General features: G+C 40.9%; 1 protein-coding gene across 4 annotated transcripts in view; it reads right to left on the reverse strand.

Moving 5' to 3' along the window:
* The window catches only part of CACNB2 (calcium voltage-gated channel auxiliary subunit beta 2), a 263,484-nt gene extending 246,972 nt beyond the window's left edge, over positions 1-16,512 (reverse strand). The window contains exons 1-2 of one of the 4 annotated variants that reach the window (XM_074900176.1): positions 16,231-16,512; positions 4,331-4,423 (exon numbers count right to left, since the gene is read on the reverse strand). In XM_074900176.1, coding sequence (XP_074756277.1) covers positions 4,331-4,423; positions 16,231-16,329 — 192 coding nt within the window. In that variant the 5' untranslated portion in view covers positions 16,330-16,512. The remainder of the gene's footprint in view (positions 1-4,330; positions 4,424-16,230) is intronic. The other 3 variants (XM_074900177.1, XM_074900179.1, XM_074900180.1) reach the window with 3 other exon arrangements.
* Positions 16,513-19,731: the final 3,219 nt, after the last annotated feature.

A 19,731-nucleotide genomic window follows, 5' to 3' on the forward strand; every position in this document is an offset into this window, starting at 1 on the left:
AAAAAAACACATTTGTAAAACCTTAAATATTTCAGTAAGCAAGTCCATAGTCTACAGTCTATTTCACAATCTAATCTGCCTTTGCAATACGTAAAAGTCCCCACAATTTAGGCTGCCTCTGTGATTAATCATTAGGATTTAAAATAAAACCTTGACAAAAACGGGTCCAGAAGTGCAACCATAAAGTATGTAATGCTATCAGAACATGTAATTTGTTTAAAATAATGTTGCTGGGAAGTGCCATGGTGTTGTCTGCAAAATATTTTGTTTGATCTGTATTTTTAAAAAACCCTTGGGAACAATATCATTACCACGCACCAGTCAAAATGGCAGCAAGCAGATATCAGATCCAATTCAGTCTTTCATAGCTAACCCTAAGAGCAAGCTGCTTATCACTCCCGAGCTCAAAGGAGATGATGAAAACTATATAACACAATGTTCTTTAGCTCCCTACAGACTGATTAAAGTCAGTTAGGAGCCGATTGGTGTGCAGTGATGTTTCTGCTTTCCAAACACACTGCCTAATTGCCACTACAACTTCGCAACACAACAGAGGGAAAAAAAATTCTTCCCCTTCCTGCTACTGAAAAGTCAGTCATTAGCTGCCGGCAAGTGAAATCAAGGCCAAGTTGTTGTTATTTTTTTAAGCTACAATATCATCAATAATATTTTGGAGACAAAACTAAACACACAATTTTTGTAGCAAACAAATGGAACATGTTCCAAAACATTCTCCTAAAGTCTCACAGGTTTTACAGTGTCACAAGTAAAAAACCAGAAATAAAAATCTGTATCAATAGATAAAATTCACAGTACAGAGGAGATTTAACTGGATTGAACAGAACGGGCTTTAAATTTGTATTTCCTATATATAGTGTTCTTGCTTCAGTTTAATGCTTCTTTTATATAAGAAACAATACTGGATAGATTGCTCTGCTCTATTTCAGCACTCTGAAAAACAGATTTAAATGGAAAAAGATCATTGTACACAGGGCTGTGCAGAGTGCATTTCATTCTCCTTATACAACAGCAGGAATTTTCAAGCAATTTGAATAAAATGTTACTTTATTCTCTCTCATTCAAATAAAACTAAGCTGGCATTATTTTTACTACTCTAGCATTTGGTATGCATTGCAGGAAACTTGCCAGGTACATATTGGAGCCAGAAATGCATATATCCTCAAGGAAACAGTAAAATGCAGACACAATAAAGCCTTGTCAATGTAAGTAATAGATACTAACTCCCTCCCTCCTGCAGCAGCTTTAACTTAAATGGGCAGCAGCTCTGTGGATTCAAAAGATTGAACCCTATATCCTTGTTCTTGCACAATACCTCCACTGCCTTCCACATGCATAACATTTCTTTAAGACTAGACATATTTGTCTTCCTTTATCCTCTGTTAGGAAATGTCCACTTTTCATCGATGCTCACAACAAGGACCTGCATGCCCCTCCCAAATCTCCCAGTTTAAGGACAGGCCAGCTAAATATGACGCAAAAAGCACCTTCCAAACATTCTTTCTTGTTTATGAGGAACATAGGCAGATCTCAGCAGTAAGTGTTCAGGACAATCCCAGGATTCCTTCTTGAGTGCAGAAGGGAGTAGTTGTAGAGATGCACACAGAAGTTGCAGGATAACTTAAGAAGTAGATGTGAAAGGAAACAGAAGATGGGGGGAGTGGGATTTAGGGTTAAAAAAGGCAGCTATAGGCATCACAAACATTGCTGAAACAAACAGGTTGTGTGCATCCCATGTCTACATCAAAACCACTGGCAAAACCCCGCACAAACACCTTCCCAAGCAAAAAGTGACTTCCTGGTTTTAAGATAGCACTAAAATAAAATAATAGAAAATAAACAAGTACACCATTGAGTCTACTGGGTTTGGATTCATTTGTCCACTCTGGTTTTTTGCAGCTTTCACCCATCTCAGGAGAAACACTAAATTCTTGGAGTCACTTTTCCTCCTGCGAATAAATGGTTATGGTAAAACAATTATGTTCATTTACACCATGTAAAAATATCGTCCAAGAAAGACAGAAACAAATAATATGCAGCACCGAGGTAGTTTCTGGGAAGGGCACGGCAGCTGAGCCAGCAGAAAGCAACTGCACCCATTCTGTTTAGTATCTGGGGCACTGGGCACCCTGGTCACACTGGTGGCAATTCTTCCTTAGTGTAGAAGAAAACCAAGCTGTCTCAGGAGGAGAATCAGAGCAGGAAAGCCTGTTGAAGATGCAGTCCAAGCTCTGAAATAAACCTCTCAGCAGCAGCTGTGAAGAGACACTTCTCTCATACATCTGCTACAACTCTAAAAGCTCTGCCTGTACATTACTTACTTGGAACGTTTTATGATGATTTTCTTTTTTTAAATTTATTTTGCACAATGTCACATAACATACATTTACCCATTAACATCCCTTCATTATCTTCAGTGACAATATAATTTCAAAAGTAAGTTTTGTTTCAGCACCTACTGATTTCTACTGCTTCACAGAAACCTAATTCACCATTCAGTCATTTGTTTTATATCACTTGACTAACTATTAAATTTGGATTTATTTCAGGGAAATATGTAAATCTCTTCTTTAAAAATCTACACTTGAGGTAGTCATGTTCTATGCTCCCTTTACAGCCCTGGACAAGGTACAGACACTTTTAGACTGGAGCTCACCAACCTTGTTTAAATGTCTGTTTTAAAGATTTGATAAATCATGCCCCACAGTCTATAAAGCCAACCAGATTTCCACAGACTACAGAATCCACCTCAACATCTATATGTAGCTTGGTGTTCCACCTCCTTGTGATACATCCTCTTTGCCCTGCTCCCCCTCATGCGAGTAAGAAGAGATACTTAAGACCAACTTCAGACTTCATTTAGGTAAACAAGAAAGACAAAGAACCACGTGCAGCTGGTGTAAAATAAACACTTGTACTCCGCTAAAAACATCTACAAGGAGCTAAGGAAAATGGCAACACAGATTTCCTTACAAAGATTCCTTAGGACTGGGACATGCCGTTGCTGCTCCCAAACACTACTTGGATTGCTTTTTTCAGAGTATTTTTAAACAGGACAAAATGCCACAAATAAGTAATTTATTTATCCAGGGTTTCTACCTTGTTATTGTCTACTGTCACTGAAAAATTCCCATGACCAATTAATATTTCGTGCCAATGTCCAACATCACCGAGACATAATATAGGCCTGACTATCAAATTCACAGCCTATCACAAAACCTGTTAACATGATCATAGCAGAACAAAGTAGAAGAAATTTGCAAACAGAAGATGCGTATTGATACAACCAATGCAACAGTGGTGGAGCCATTAAATGTTTTGAGATGGAGTACAAGACAAGTTGGTAGAGAAGAAGGTCTGGTGCATGCTTATGGCAAAACCAAAAACTGTGCAATGAAACTTCCCAAATTCCAGAACCTCTTCGAAAAAGATGGCAAAGTCTGCATTTGCAAAACCATGGCTTAAATCACCAGGGGATAAAGAATCATCTTTCAGACTCTGCACAGGTGCAGTCACTGTGATGCTCTGGGTACCCTTCATGCTCTCCAAGTGGTTGTCAACCATAAGCACATCGAAATGCACTCTAATTAAAAAAAAAAAGCACATCTTCAGTAGCATTGTTTTGCAGCCAAAGACCACACTGGACTCTGGATACCCTTCTCTGCATTTTTTGTTACCTCTGTTGGCCAGACTGAGCTGTCCACCAAGCACCCACATAGGTCTGGGATCCCCATGATGCTCCAGTTAGGTGTCTCCCTTTGAGGGAGAGGTGCATAGGCACACATCATGGGAGCCTACAGCACTGTTCTGTCCTCTACAGGCCTTTCAGCATCAGTGTGATAGGGACAAACACTGTCAGGGATTTCCCCTCCAACCCATGCTTTAAAATAACACTGGGATGTGGGAGGAAAGCATCTAAGTTAACAGTGTCTCCTCACACAGCACTATTTTAAGCAGGAAAACCCTGAGAATTGGTAGGGTTTTGATGCTTTCTCACAAATGTTGCCACTTTAGGTGCTCCCATCAGACTCCGCTGCCTCCTCCTTTAGCTTTAATCACCTGATGGGATTAGAGTAACAAAACTAATGAAAACTACTATACATGGAAATGAATGAGAAATTTTACAGTATTTTTCTGCCAAGATTAAAACAATAGCAACCGAATATTTTTCACTGTGCCAGCAAAGACTTCTGCTATTTCTCAGGCTACAGTATCACTCTTTGATTTGACAATTTAAAAAAAAAAAAAAAAAATTACTTGAACACTAACATCAGCAAGTCATACAGTCTTTTAAAAGCTGAAAAACACATACCTGGCGTACGAAACTATTAGAGGTAGTGTCAGAAGATGTACTCCCATCTGATCCCTTAAACCGGTTTTTCCTTCTTGCCCCTTTACCGTAAGACTATTAAAAAAAAAAAGATTAGAGGAACAGTGTTAGTATGTGTTGCACAAAAATCTTTCAGTACAAATATCACCAATGTCTCCTAGGCTAGCAGGGATTCAGACGATCAGCTTCATGCTAGTTAATAAGCATATATTCAGTAAGCAACTGATGAGAAAATGTGTGCAAGTGCTCACCAATACGAATAGGCCTGGTCATTGAGCCCTGAATGTTTCAGGGTATTTTTTCACATTCGTGTTTGGAGAAACATTTATAGACTTGGGTGAATAATACTACAACCATACAAGTCACAACGATTAAAAAGTACTGTTTGTTTTGAAGCTAGTTTAAATAAACAAGCTAGGAAAGGAGATATTAGATCAGTGTCCAGTACATTACAGCTATGAGCCAAGTCAGCTGAGGGAACATTAAACAGCAAGAAGTGACGAACAATTTGTTGATTCAGATACAATCTTACAACCAAGTAAGAATTTATAATAATAATTTTTTTAAAAAAGTTGAAGTAAAAGCAGTGTAACAATGAAAAAGGACTACACATGTAACTGGAGAAGGGATAATATGCAACAAAAAAGCAAGGCATCGTTTTTATCTACTAGAAAATCAAAAAGACACCAGGAGAAAGCAATGGTTGGCCCAAACAAAAATTATTATACTATGGTTTAAAAACACAGCAAATGGCCCAACCCCCTCAAAAAAGCTATTTCTTCCGTGCAATGAATGCGGACCATCAATAAATATCATAAAACAAATTTCAAAAAACATGACAGAGTTTAAAACTATGGTATTTGCAACTACTTATTTTCATGGTGATTGTAATCCATGCCACAACACCAGCTTAGAGACTTCCCAGAGCATTCCTCCCAGGTATAGCAAAATCTTGCAGATTCGCTCTGCACAACATTAAGAGACAGCCCTTCCTATCTAGTCACATTGCTATAATTCATCTAAACTTACATCAAAATCATGTCTTGACTGTTTCAAATATTTCCCTTGAGGTTGATAAACGCAATTTTTTTCCTCACTCATCATGCTGCTGTAAAGGTCATTTTACTAATCCATCTTTCTGGATCATGTCTCCTGTCTTTACCTCCCACAGTTCCCTGCAACAAACAGGGTCTTTGTCTTCACTTTCAAGGTCTGACTTGGCTTGTTCCCAATCTTAGCTCTCATCTTGCATTCAGCACTGAACTTTTGAGTTCCACAATAACTCAAGAAAAAAAAACAGCAATACAAAACCAAACACCAGCCTCCATCACCTACATGCTAAATTTTTATAGTAATTTAATTTCCTCCCCCATACTACCTCACAACCCTTCTCTCAAGAATAAAAATTCCTTTACAGAAATCTCAATGTTCTCCTTAAAATACACAACAAAAAACCCTCTTGATAATAAGGTACTAGTGTGCTATTATCTCAAAATATTACACTAAGAAATTATATTATTTATCCTCTCATTTCCTAGGATTCCAAGTCCATGTATCCACATCCTGCTGTTGATTTTGGCCATAAGCCACTGTCAATCGTGGGTTTAGGCACAATGACAAAATTATGATCAGCTTATCAGAGAACGTGGCTGTGCATGTGTTACAACACAACACCCCTGCCAACCTGGCCCTGATACAACGAACCCTGGGATGAACCTCTGCCTGGGTGCAGAAAGCATGTCCTTCCCTGGGCAATCTTCAGAGCACCACTCAGCTTTGGGTCCGACTCCTATCAGTTATCATGGTAGAGAAGGGTGGGCTCCAGCACAGGCTCGGAGGCACACTTAAGATCTCATACTGGCAGATTTTTAAGATCATGACTTCAAAATCTGAGCTGTAGCTCTTTATGGTAAGTATGATGAAATATTTTGCAATCTAAGAGTAACCAAGGAGAACAACAGATAGCCACTACTAACTTCAGATCATTTGTCAAACTGACAAATCCAGGTAACTTGCCACCATGAGATGCGAGAGAACAATCTCAGGCTTTTTCTGGCCTGTAAGTATTGATTCTGGCCAAGTTTGGAACACCGGCTGAAATCTAATACTATACCAATCTTTTAGAAAGCATGACTCAAGTAACAATAGATCTGTCAGCCTGACACTGATTCTCAGCAAAAATAAATTTAATATCTGTTCTGTCACTGAACTAACAATGACTTACAAGAAATGCAATGATTTTCCCCAAAAATATATATTTATGGGAAAGATATTTTGCCAAATTCATATGATTTTTACAAAGCCATATAAGAAGTTTCTGAAAGGCACACGAATTGATACTACACATGTTGATTAGGCCAGAGCTATATAAAATTCAGCATGCTACACACCATGGGGATGAAAATAGGACTTTCTGATGAACCTAGAACTGTAACCCTGTACGTCACAAAATGTAAAATGAAAATTGAATGAAGAATGTCTTTACATGGTTGCATTGCTAAAAGCAGTCGTTGATAATAGAGAACTTTTTAATAGTAGAAAGTCTTCAAAGATCCATAAGAATAAAAAGTAGCTCAGAACCACTATTACCACCAAATTATTCAAAACATTTTCCAGTTACTGTTAGAATAGACAGTTCTATCAGAACCATCTTTTTCCATCCAATATAATATTCCACTTAATATAGTATTAGGGTAACTAAAATACATTAAAAGTATCGTTGACATCAGTAGTCTTCAAATAAAACATCTTCAAATCAAAATTTACCTCTTAAAAATGGTTCTTACTGAGGTTAACTGTAAACACCAACATTCTGACCCTCTTTTCTCCATTTTTTTGTGTAAAACTATGGAAAAACACATACAAAAAATAAAGAATTCAAAATATTCAGATAGCAGTTCACAAATATAAAGCATCTACATAAAGGTCCATCTAGAGAATTTCATAAATAATGTACAGTATAGTATTTTGTAATCCTCAAGGAGACACTAGAAACAAACATACACATATTCTCTTTCGTGGTCATATTTTTGCTTTTTACAGTATCTATTTTATTTACAGAATCATAGTGTTCAGTTTTATATTGCAAAAAATTTCCACATAGGCAGAAGAGGGATGGTGTCTAGAGTGATGAGGATAAAACAAACAAGAACAGATAAAAAGGCATTACAAGCACAGATAAAACACACACTTCTCTACCTGCATAGCAACATCTAAAAGCATTTATTTTGGGCAACATCACACGGCAAATCCAGCTCAGACTGAAACTTACCTTGATTTTTCAGCTTTTATTTTTTTTGTGCATAGCAGCATGCACATTTTTGTTCTAGTCTTATACAGTGAAAACTATTCAGCAGCACAAGCTAAATACTGACTTTAAAGACAAAAAATACAGTTGACATGATGGCAGGCCACGGCTGCATAGCATAGGGAAAGTCAGTTTTACAGCTGCTTCTGTGCACAGACCAACTCTGAATTAGAGGAAAGACGGACAGTTCCAGCACGTGGGAAATGTGGGATTTGATGACTCTTCTCATTATTTTAAAGGATGCTAATCTGGGATTACATTTGTCTTCCAGGCCTTTCAAACTTATTCCCACAGTTTGAAATGCCTGAAACTTTCTTCTAAAAATGAGGTAAGTCTTCCACAAACAAAACCAGATCCTTACATATTTTAAAAAATTATTAAATGTTTGTCATGTGGAGAATCATGAATACACATCCTGTCATATTCACTATGTTTTGCTTCTTTGACTGTATTTTTTCCATCAGATCTTAATGCAAGAACAAGACCTTTGCACACACACACAAAAAAACCAAACCCCAAAACTACCAGTTACTTTCAATTCTGGAAAACAAAAAAGACATTTTTTTCACAGTGAACTCAATATCTTACTGTCATTTTCATATTTAAATTAGGTGTCTTATCTGTGTTCTATGAAGCAGTTGGCTGCAATTAGGTAGCTAAAAATAAAGGGCTGAATCATGATGTGCGGACATTGGCCAGTAAAGCCTGCAACACAGGGCAGTCGTTCTTAACCTATATAGTAGCTGTACCTAACAGAAGGACCATAGAAGACCAGATGTCTCTGCATCCCTGTAATACAGTGCCCAGTGGTAATGATCTTGAAATTCAGCATAACCAGCTGCCTATGGCGTATCATCAATTGCCCCAGCTGATTTTAATACAATCAATGTCAGCCCTGTGAACAAGCCTGTTTATATAAAAAGTTTACTGACAGGAACATTCTCACTGGATTTCAGCAGAACATCTTAACAAATAAAGTTATGTATATATGTAAGCATTTACAATATGAGAACTGTAGAACTGTAGCTTGGTTTATCAGGCAGATGTGTGAAGTTCTTTTAAAATCATCTGGGTTACCAGACTTTACCAAAAACCACAACACACACATTGAAGTTCCACAGCTTCTTAAAACACCTGCTAGACAATGTGAAACCTTAAAAAAAAAAAAAAAAAAAAAAAGCCTACCAAAGTAATTTTGTAAATACCATTTCATCAAGTCTTAATAAAGCAAAGAAAGAATGCTATCCAACTCTGACATGACAGTACATTGTGCAACCTTTATTCAACCCATGTAATCAAATGAAATAGGGGAATCATATGAAGCATTAGAAGAATACATAGCAGTTTCCTGATAACTAACAGTTTCATATACAATTACTCATTGCAAACAGATCAATGTCACCCAGTGAAATCCTTTAATTTTAATGAGGTCCTGCATCAGCACATGAAAAACATGCATCCGTAACATTTAATCCTCTAACATGCACAACAAGCAGAAGGTATGGTTTATCCCTGTAGGCAAAATACTATCATCTGGAAGAAGAAATACAAAACATTTAAAATTATCAACTATCTACAACCAGGGAACTGATCTTCAGTGACAGTATTAAAGTGCCCTTCATCAGTAACCACTCCAATGGTATTTTATATCAAAGCAGAGGTGAGGGCTACACGCAGGGTGACCCTGAACCTTTACTGATTACAATATGTAAAATAGCACTAGTCATTGAGACTGATGACAGATGACAAAGATAAACCCTTAAAAACTAGCCTACTGGTCTCATTCAAAGAATGAAGGAAAGGTGCAGTAGATTTAGGCAGTAGAGTCACTGATGTCAAGTCACTGATGTCATATCTTGAAATAAAGATGCAAGAAAGGGACTGGAGAGATCAAAAGCAGAAAACAAAAATTCAGAGCTGGAATTACACGATCTCAGATGAACAAATGACTAATTACAAGGATCAAAAGAGTGACTGCCTGAAGGATTAGAGAATTGATAAAAAAGTTAACAATGAAAGAGTGCACTAAGGATTTTTCCTGCCCATGTAAAAGCTTTGAAAGTTATTTAAACACGCCTATTTCCCAGACAAAGGATAGCATGACAGTACAGTGCACAACATGCATATCCAGCTCACAGAATCACACAATCATTCAGGTCGGAAAAGACCCTCTGGATCATCAAGCCCAACCATCAGCCCTACTCTACAAAGTTCTCCCCTACACCATATGCCCCAGCATCTCATCTCCTCTCATCCCCTCTCCTGTTGCCCGTCCCTTGCCCATTCCTAAGCTGTTCAGCTTTGTAAGCACTGGCTCTGTTAAATCCAACCCACCCCAGAAAAACACCTGTCTGTAGTGCCCCCTCCCCCTCCTCGGACAAATCCCTCAAATTTTAACTGCCAGAAGGTGACTTGGCTGTGCTATTGCCATGTCCCAGGGGCTTCCCAGCCACAGAAAAGGCCCCTTCTTCCTCCTCCTCCTCGTTTTGGAGTTTAAAGGAGGGGGTTGCCTGCTTGTGTGCCAGCGATGTGGCACGCTCCATACATCTCTTGGTCAATTAAGCCATTGCCACTTTAATCAATTCCTTACAACAAGGCAACAGAATGTTCCTCGTAGGTCAGACCTCCTGAGCCCTCTCTGGTCAATGGCCAGGCTGACCACCACTCAGAAATGACACCCTCCAGCTACTGGGTGGTGGAGCCTCCAGCATCGACTGCCTAACTGTAAACACTCATACTCTAACAACATAAACTGCATGTCTTTGGATATAAAGGGTCAGCTACAGAAAGAGACATGAGTATTTCTGATCTTTGCATCCCAAATCACACTAATGTCATAAAGGAGGGGAGGTCAGCCTTCTGACAGTACAGCCAAGGGCTAGAGACATACATAGATCTTGTGACGAGCTCCCCAGCACTCCACAGCTCCATTCCACAAAGGGAACAGGGGCAACAGAACAATGTATCCTGGCTTGCCTGTGTCTCAGGGCCGGGATTTCAGGTCACCCTACGCAGCCAACATTAGTGCAGTCCTGTGACAGGCTCTCATCTCTGTGACGTACTTTCAGCAAAGAAGTTGCCTGAGGAGCACAGACTTATGGCAGAGAAGAATTCCCAAGGTTAGGTCTCAAAACCTGTATTTCTTCAAACAGTATTTGCTATCAGGACACAATTCAGAAAAGACAAGGCTTCCCTTCAGGAATTCTATCAAACTGAGGATCTCCATATACAGTCATCGAGTTCATGCAAGCTACAGTGATGACTCTGCTAAATCCATTCCACAGCCCTTTTATAAAATCCTCCACCTACAACAAAAGAAAAATCCATCCAAACAAATAAACCCCTCCACAAATAATTTATTTATTCAAACTTGCATACATAATCCAAAAATAAGCATTTGACAGATGGTTTTTTCTCCATAAAAATGAAAACCTATTTCTGCTGAGAAATGTGTAACGGGGTTAAACCTTTGATGCTCTTTTCTGCTGTCCTGTGATAAAACCTTGCCAACACTGCAGCTAGAAATAGGCCAGTTCTCACCAGTTCCTACACTTCTAAGCCATCTCCCAGTGCTTTCACCCTGGCCTCAGACCAGGTCACCTAGCATTTTCCATTCACCAGACAAGGAGGAGGGGACTTGGCCTGCTCTCCTCCTTCCCAGTGGCTTGGGAACACATCCTGGTGCAAATCTGCTGCACATCTCATAACACCACTGATGAAGATGTCCATCACCGACTCATCAGAAGAGGAGCATGCAACAGCAGAAGGTGTTGAAGCTCTTGCCCAACCCCCACTGTGCCTCCTGCAGCCTTTTAAGATTGGTAACTACAGTTGTAGGCCACATGCCTGCTGCTCCCCACCTGCTCTCCAAGGATTTCTGTATTTCTCTTACACAAGCAAACAGAAAAAGAGATGTGACTCTGTGACAGAAAGACATTTGCAGGGAGCAGCAGCCAGCTATAGGGAAGCTTCCCCCTGCTAAGGGTCTGCTTCCCTGCTGAAAGAGACGAAGACAAGCCCTTAGAGGACAGGGAGGGTGATTTTGGTTGCTCTGTGTTATTTTGAAACCCTTTTATCCTGACACGGGGAAGAACTGAGTAAAATAAGCAGAAGAAAAGTAACTGAGACTCCAGAGTAGCCAGCTTTGGAAGCGTACAGGAACTTTTTATCCATAACAGTTTGAAATTATAAACCTAGAGACAAAACAAGACAAAAACAGAGATCGCCTCTAGAAGATGGTTACCAGATACGCAAATAAGCTAGGACTGAAATTGCTGCATTGTTTCAGAGGGATTTTATGCTCTAGAAAAATGTAAAAAACAATTATTATAGCCCATATATGCTGCTGGTGTGCAATACTCAAGTGGCAAATAAAAGTCTCTGGAAGAGTTGAGTATGTGAGATCACCTATAACTGGCAGAGTTCAGGACAATGCAAAATAAACCCAAAGAGCAGAGGAGAATTATCAGAAAAGTAACAGCCGAAACCTGAAGGGCTTTCTTCAGTGAAGGACTGTTAAAATTTATTTTTGTCAGTAAGGAGTACAACACTGAAAGGAGATTACAACATCAGGAGAGAAAACACCACCTCTTACTGAAGACCATGAGAAAGTTCAATGAATGGAGTTGGATTTCATCTCTTCTTCATTTGTGTATACTCTACTGAGAGGCTGCCACACTGGGTCTGGCTTCTAGGGATGCTGCCAGAAGAGAGTAAAACCTTCCATGCCTCTATAATGAATGGTTATTGTTATTATTTAAGTAAGCAAAGGGATGTAAATTTTGTTTGTTTATAGCTTACAAAGTATTCCTGCAAATCATTAATGGGAAATACACTGTTGCAAAATGTTTATTTGAAGAATAGGTAAACACGGTATGAATTGTGATAAATCAACTCAGCTGAAAGAGAGCAGCAGAGGGCAGTGTGATTAATCTGCCGAGAATAAATCTCTGGCTATTCTTTCCATTCCTCAGTACCACAAGACAGGCAGTGAAGGGATGGTGGTACACAACTAAAAAGATAACTGGAAATCCAGGAAAGACAACAGTCAGCGCTAGGGCCAATTAACTAAGCTGATATTCTGGAGTTACCACATGCACGATACTCTAAAACTCATGTTAACATCCATCGCAGTCAATACAGAAGGAAAACTGAAGCAGCCTGTCCCCAATCCCATGTCTGCAGTTTACCTTCAGCAATGAAACCCAACCAGCTGGAGCCAAGTGCTCCTGGAATGATCAAGCCTTTAGACTTGGAAGGGGGAAGCACTTAATGGTATCAGGGCACAGGGGAAATCTAAATGCAAGCGAAGGTGCTGAAGAAAACAATTGAGAAGAGAATTGTTTTCATTTAAAATGTGTCAGGTTGTTAGGACCTGCATTGACAGATGATGCATAAGGAGGCAAGAAAAAGAACAGGAAAAAAATAATAGTAGAGAATAGGCAAGAATTCATCCAGGGTAAAATACCTTCTCCCTCCACAAGATAGTCTGTAGTTGCTTGATACAAGGTTTCATTATATTTTCTTTGAAACATCTCGTATAATTTACTGATCTGATTTGCTATGACTGTTCCTGTGACACAACACAGGAAGCTTTACGATGAGAAAACAGCAATAGAAATTGAATCTAATGATTTCTGGGGACTGAGGGACTTTGAAGTAAGATCAGAGAAAAATTACAGGGAAGGGAGGGAAGAGCGAAGAAGAGAGGCCAAGAGTTACCATGAAAGGCATTAATATGCTACGTTATAATATATTATAAACAAATCAGCATAGCATCTGGGTTAATGAAAATGATTACATTGAATATTCCACCAATTCAACTTCCGAGAATTAAGGGGTTCTTAAAATAAAGAATTAAAAGGAGGACTGGAGTTGATTTTTTAAAACAGATACTGATCATCAAACACTGATGCGTTTGAAGAGTTCGCTTGTTTTATGATTTCAGAAGATCGAATGCTGATTTTATTACAAAAGGGCCACACCTAAAACTACCAATTCGCACTGACATATACCTGGACATTGTGAAAAACTCCACTGTGTAATTGTTAGCATATGCACTCATCTGGATAAAACTGGACATCTGAAACTATACTGCAACCCCATCTGGACTGGGATCACCATGAGTACCTAGAACTATGTTTTTTACAGTAATATGGACTTAAAAGCCACAGATAATAGAGAATAATACACCAATACTTTATTCCCCATTGCAAAGAACTTCTGAGGGAGATAATACAGTATAACTGTCAGCTAAAGTCACAAAATAAAACACCCTGAAGGGATTTTATTTTGTTTGCAGATCTTCTTAGGAAAATGCATTATGAGAGTAAGAAATAGATTTTACACAGAGACTGTCTAGGATTATTTCGCATATTTAACTACCTTTTAAGAGTAATTACTTCCAGAGTGTTAATTACATTGACTCCTCTGCCAAGTGGTGGCAAGTTTGGCCAAAATAGATGATAGACAGGCATGATCCAAAACATTGACCACGATGTACAGCCAGGTTAAATGAAATCCTTGGCTTTGCAAAAGTAAAATTCTTGGATAAGAGAAATTTTGAGGCTTGTTACAACTCTGCAAAGGCTTTTCAATTATATTTTGCTAAATCACGATTCCCAGAAGTAGCACTTCAGAAAGAATACTTTTAGGAGTGATATCACTCCACAAGCTTGCATGTTGGTTTGTTGGTGTTGGGGTTTTTTTTCTGATGCATTACTTGGCATGAAATATTTCTAGGATTGATACTCAAGTACCTCAGTGAAAAAGATAGCAGTGGGCATAACTGAAGTACCTGTAGGCAATCTACTTGATGATTCACATGTTCTCATTAAGCCTCTCCTTCACACTGTGACTATGTTCTAAAGCAGCAAGATCTTACAATATTGATTTTTTGGAAATCATGTTAATGAAGCAAAAATTCAAATCAGAATAGTTGTCTCAATGCAGTGCATGCTAAAGCATTAACTAACATTATTATTCAAAGGGCTCTTTTGCTTCCATAATCCTATTTTCTCTACACCAAAGGTTTATGTACGACTAGAATATGTATATATACACAAAACAGGATGCGATTCTTGCTTTGCCTAATGGCTTTGGTTCCGAAAACTGAAAAATATTTCCTGAACTAGAAATCTGCATTATTACTATCTTTAAAAGTGGATCTTTTTGGCTGTGAGTGTTCAGAAACCAATTCTATAAACCAAAATACAAGCATAAATAACGCGGGTGTTACCAAACTCTCCTTCCTGTCTACACAGAGGTTCTTTATGCCTAGTTAAAAGGCGGGGTGAAAATCAATTTTATGATCAGTATTTGACATTTGTCCACAGCAGAGGCACCATATGATTTGACAGTTGCTGATTCTGTGCTTAGGGCTGAAAAGATATAAAAAGGGGCGGATTTGTAGGTCAGAAATTAGTTCCCTTGCCACTGCTTTTGGAGAAGCTGGCAAAGCATATGGCCCTACTGAAATGTCTGTTCTGCACTTGGAGGCTGCAGTCAAATTCACATCCAAAGAGACACTTTTTTAGCTTAACCTAGTCTCTCTTTCAGTGCCTGGATTTTGTTCTGCTGTCGCTGGTCCCCAGCAAGTAAAGATCAATTAGGAAGTGTTTTGACGGACTGACAGCATTTTCCTCGGGCAATAGAGCACTTTGTGATGAAACTGGACCACCTTCTCAAAGAAAATAAAGCATCAGAGATAGCTTTGGCAGCAGCAATGAAAACTGCCACCCCAAAAGGAAAAAAACTCTGTTCTAACAAGAACAAGCATGTTTGTAATTTAAAACTCACGCAATCAGATTTTACCACCCTTTTACTGGGTTTAAAAATAGCCCCGTAAGCCTTTGTAGCCAACTATTGCAAACTCGAAGATATTATGCAACATTCATATATTAAACAGGAACCACCTTTCAAAATACAAAGTCTTTACCAAGTGTGAAAACACCCATATCCTGCCTCTCTCTCTGCATCCATCCACCTGAACGCAGCGTACATGGGCCGAGTTGTTAAAATTTCAGAGATGACTGTACAACCACCTTCTGCGCGGTAACCGAGCAGCTTAAATCCGCAGCGCGTTCAACACCTTCAGCCTCCCCAAAATTCCTGCTCAATAAGCAGCTGAATCGCCTTCTCCCACCAACACAGACCGTTACCAGCCTGTGTAGGGGATGAGGACGGTTTCAGCTGCTCGTGGTAGGCGTCGGGTACAGATACAACAGGTTACGGGTGCGGGGAGAAACAGCGGCAACCTGTGAGTAACACATGCACGGACGAGCACCTTGCTGGCAACGTATTCTTATGCATCCACCTTCCAGACAGCTACGAGGTTCTTTTGACTTACGAGGCTTCTACGGCACAGGGCAGCCCACCGTGCGTGTTAATTAAAGGGCGTTCGGGGGTGGGGGCGAGGGCAGGGGCGTCGGGCGCCTTCGGAGAGCCCTCAAACTTTTCTGACGGCGGGGAGCCGAAGTTGAAGGACGAGGCGCTCCGGCAGCCCCGCCGCTCCCAGCCCGCCGCCCGCTTCGCCCCCCGCGCCCGGCCCGGCCCCACCGCCCCCCCCCCGCGGTACCTGCGCTGCCGCCGCCGCGGGCAGGGGGTTGTCCAGCAGCTCCATCTGCACCTCCTGCGCCGGGCTGGGAGGCGATTTGGACATGTCGCTCTGGACCATTGGCGAGGAGAGCGGGCGGCCGGGCGCCGAGCCCCTCGGCGGGGCAGAGCCGAGCCTTGCCTTGCCTTGCTTTGCCGAGCCGAGCCTTGCCGAGCCGAGCCGGGGTGGCGGGGCGCCCCTCAGCGCCCGGCCATGCCGGGGGAGGGGAGCGGGGGGGAAGGCGGAGGCGGGCGCGGCGCGGCCCTGCCCTGCCCTGCCTGCTGCCGGCGGGCACCGCCTGGCGCCGGGGGCCGGGGCACGGCGGGCGCAGGGGGAGGGCAGGGGGCGGCGCGTAGGGAAGAGGGAAAGTGACAACGAGCATCCCCCCTCCTCCCCTCCCGGCGGCTACTGGGCGGCGCCTGCCCCCCCGCCGGGCCGCGCGGGGCGGGGGCCGCCAGCAAGAAAGTTGGGCGAGGGGGAGTGGTTGGCCCAGCCCTTGCTTTGCTCCGCCTGCTTCTCCCTGGTCCGTGGGTGTGCGCCGGGCTGGGTCACCCCCGCCGAGGTCGGGGGGGTGTCGCTCCCGTCTGCCATCGTTAAGTTATTGGCAAACGATGCTTCGGGCCGGGCCGGCTAGTCCGTGGCTTGCGGAGCGCCGGGGGCCGGACGCAGTGGGTGGAAGCGGGGCGGGGGGGGGGCGCCGCAGCCCCTCAGCCTGCCCTCCCCCCCACCCAGCCGGGTACGGCCGGGGGTAGGCGAGGTGGCACCCCCTTCCCCCCCCCCCCCCCAGCCCAGCCGTACTGCTCGTCCCTGGCCGTGTGGCATCGCGTGTCGCAGCCCGTACCGAAGCCCGAGCCACGGGGCAGGGCTGGGCTTAGTGAACAAACCTGCACTTCCCAAAGAGAAAGTTCCATAGGTCTGCCTTGTTGATATGCTCGTTCTTGGAGATTCCCGTGCGCAGATCAGCGAGGGATGTGTAATTTCTAGCTGGCGGGTGAGTTTGAAGCCCACTGTTATTTTACATAACCTATAGCAGCAGGGTTTCAATCGTGTCATCGGGTACCCCACTGGAGGCTTTTGAATGACCTGTTCTAAACCTGGCCTGGGAAAATCACCCTTCACCCCTGAGATTATCTATTGTTCATTTCTTGGAAAAAAAATCCAGCTTTATGGCTGTCCTGACAGAGACTAAACCTTCTGACCGCATAAGCGCACAAGGCACTGATACTCGTAGTTAGAGTAGGTTTTGTAGAGGAAGGCTTGTTACCTCTCATCATAGTCTGTGGCTTGGACCTGGCTGCGCTCCATGCAGCAGGAGAGGGAAACTTCTGTTTTCAGTACCACCTTGTGACTGTTTGTAAAATCTCTCATAAATTGATTGTAAACAGAGAAAATCACTTCAGAAACTGAGTGGCCTAATGTCATATACTTCAAATCGCAACCATTACTAAGAGCAATATAATAGTCGTGTACAGGAAAAGAAGCAAGCGAACAAAAATCAACACAAAAGCCAGTTCAATTTCAAGATGTACTTTCAAGCTTTCTCCCAACTGTATGGTTGATTTATCACATTTTTCATAACAGCTAATAAATTTCCTCTCTGAATTAGCTTACCACTACAGATTTTATCATATGAATAGTGAAAATATCCTGCAGGAACTACCCGTTTCTTGTGAAGGAATTGGCTTTCTCTGCGAGTGATAGTGCTCTGAGGTTTGAAGAAGCTCGAGAACATTCACTTGTCCAAAAAGTTTCACATTTCATTTTGAAAAGTTGTCATAGTATTATCCAAAAATAATTTCTAGAATTTTGTCAAAGTTGTTGTCTATGGCAGAACAACCTTAATACTAACTGAAATGAATATCTTTTATGTGCTTACATTTCGTTCAAATAGTTCAATAAAGATGCTGAATAATCTTGAAACTATAAAGAAGATGCTAGAGCCTGGACTGCTTCCAGATATTCTCTTAGTGGCTATAACCAAGAAGATATTTTCTCTTTACACGTTTGGTGGGAAGAATGCATACCTCACCTTCTAATATAGGCCTTGAAGTAATGATTTCTTTGTCACTTCCAAATTACATCTTTTTAATGGAATTACTTTTTGTGACCATCATAATAATTAAAGAAGGATAATAGATAATTAAAGATCTACTAAGGAACCTAAACACAGTATTCCTGTTAATGATCGCTAAGTGAGGTGTTGTTACAGAAAGGTGTTGGCTTTATCTTCTAACATCTTTATAGCTTTCAAACCATTTATCCTCCTGTTTCAAACCATTCCCTATGGAAGGCACTTGATCCACTGTGATTCAGTACATTTACTTGGTAAATTTTCAGGCAGCCATCAGAGATCGCCTGTTCTCTCTCACACAGAGAATAGAGTGGAATTTGTTTAATCATGTAACGCTGGGCCTTCGTATTGCCCTCTGGATTTTTCAGTTTGTAAAAAGTATATAAATAACATAGCATTTTTTGTGAAATATACTATTCTTCTTTAAGAGTGGTAGAGATCATTTCGGAAGCATTATAGTTTCTAGAACCATAAATTGTGTATCTGTGTTGAAAGGGTATTTCTACTCCCTCATAAATTAGAGATTGAATATATCAAATGCAGTTTATTTTTTGTTTGCTGAGTCTTACATCTTTATCTTTACTTTGTGTTCTTTCCTTTACAAAAAGATAGAGGTAATGGTTTTGCTTGTTTATATACACATATAAAAGAGCTGTAACAAGCAGGGATTTGAGAAAGAAGTTTTTAAGGCACAAATAAAAGGGAACTCACTGACTTAAAAGAAATAGTTAAATATAAATAGTTGTGTTGTATAGTTTTCTCTAGAAAAAACCCACAACAACCCCCACACACACACTAATCACCTCCAGCTTCCTAGTAGGTTTATTTTGGTTTTCTTCCTGAGAAAAAACATTCTACCTAACTCTTCTTTAGTAGCAATTATCATTTCTTGCCTTGATGTAATGAGTGGCTAGATTAGCCTAGAAAAAATAATTGTAAATTACTCTGTTTCACTCCTTTTGTTTAACAGTTGAGGAGTTCTCTAACCTTGAAATGTGCAGTGAAAATCCTTCAGCTGAACACATACGCATGCAGTCATCCCTCTGCATGCTGTTTTTGGCCACATCTGCTCCATGTTAAGGGTCAATGTGTAAAAACAATATGCAGAGATTCCAAATTGCTTGTTCTTTCTCAAGGGGAAAACAACCTGCTATGCCTAACCACTTCTCAGCAGAAAACCACTCTGCTGCTTTTTTTTTTTTACACTTTTGTCTGCAATGGAGAGGTGTTGTGCATGCTTATTTGGGTTTTTCTGAACATTTAAATGTTAGAAGACCGGAAGAAAAGATAAGTTGGTGTTTGGTTGTGTGTTTTGGAGGGTTTTTTTGTGTTTGTTTTTTTAAAAAAAAACAAAACCCAAACTCAAAACCTTAGGCTGACGAAAAAAGATAACCTAATTTGAGTGCCAAAAA

This window comes from Athene noctua, chromosome 2, assembly GCF_965140245.1.
Source record: "Athene noctua chromosome 2, bAthNoc1.hap1.1, whole genome shotgun sequence".
Classification (NCBI taxonomy): Eukaryota; Metazoa; Chordata; class Aves; order Strigiformes; family Strigidae; genus Athene; species Athene noctua.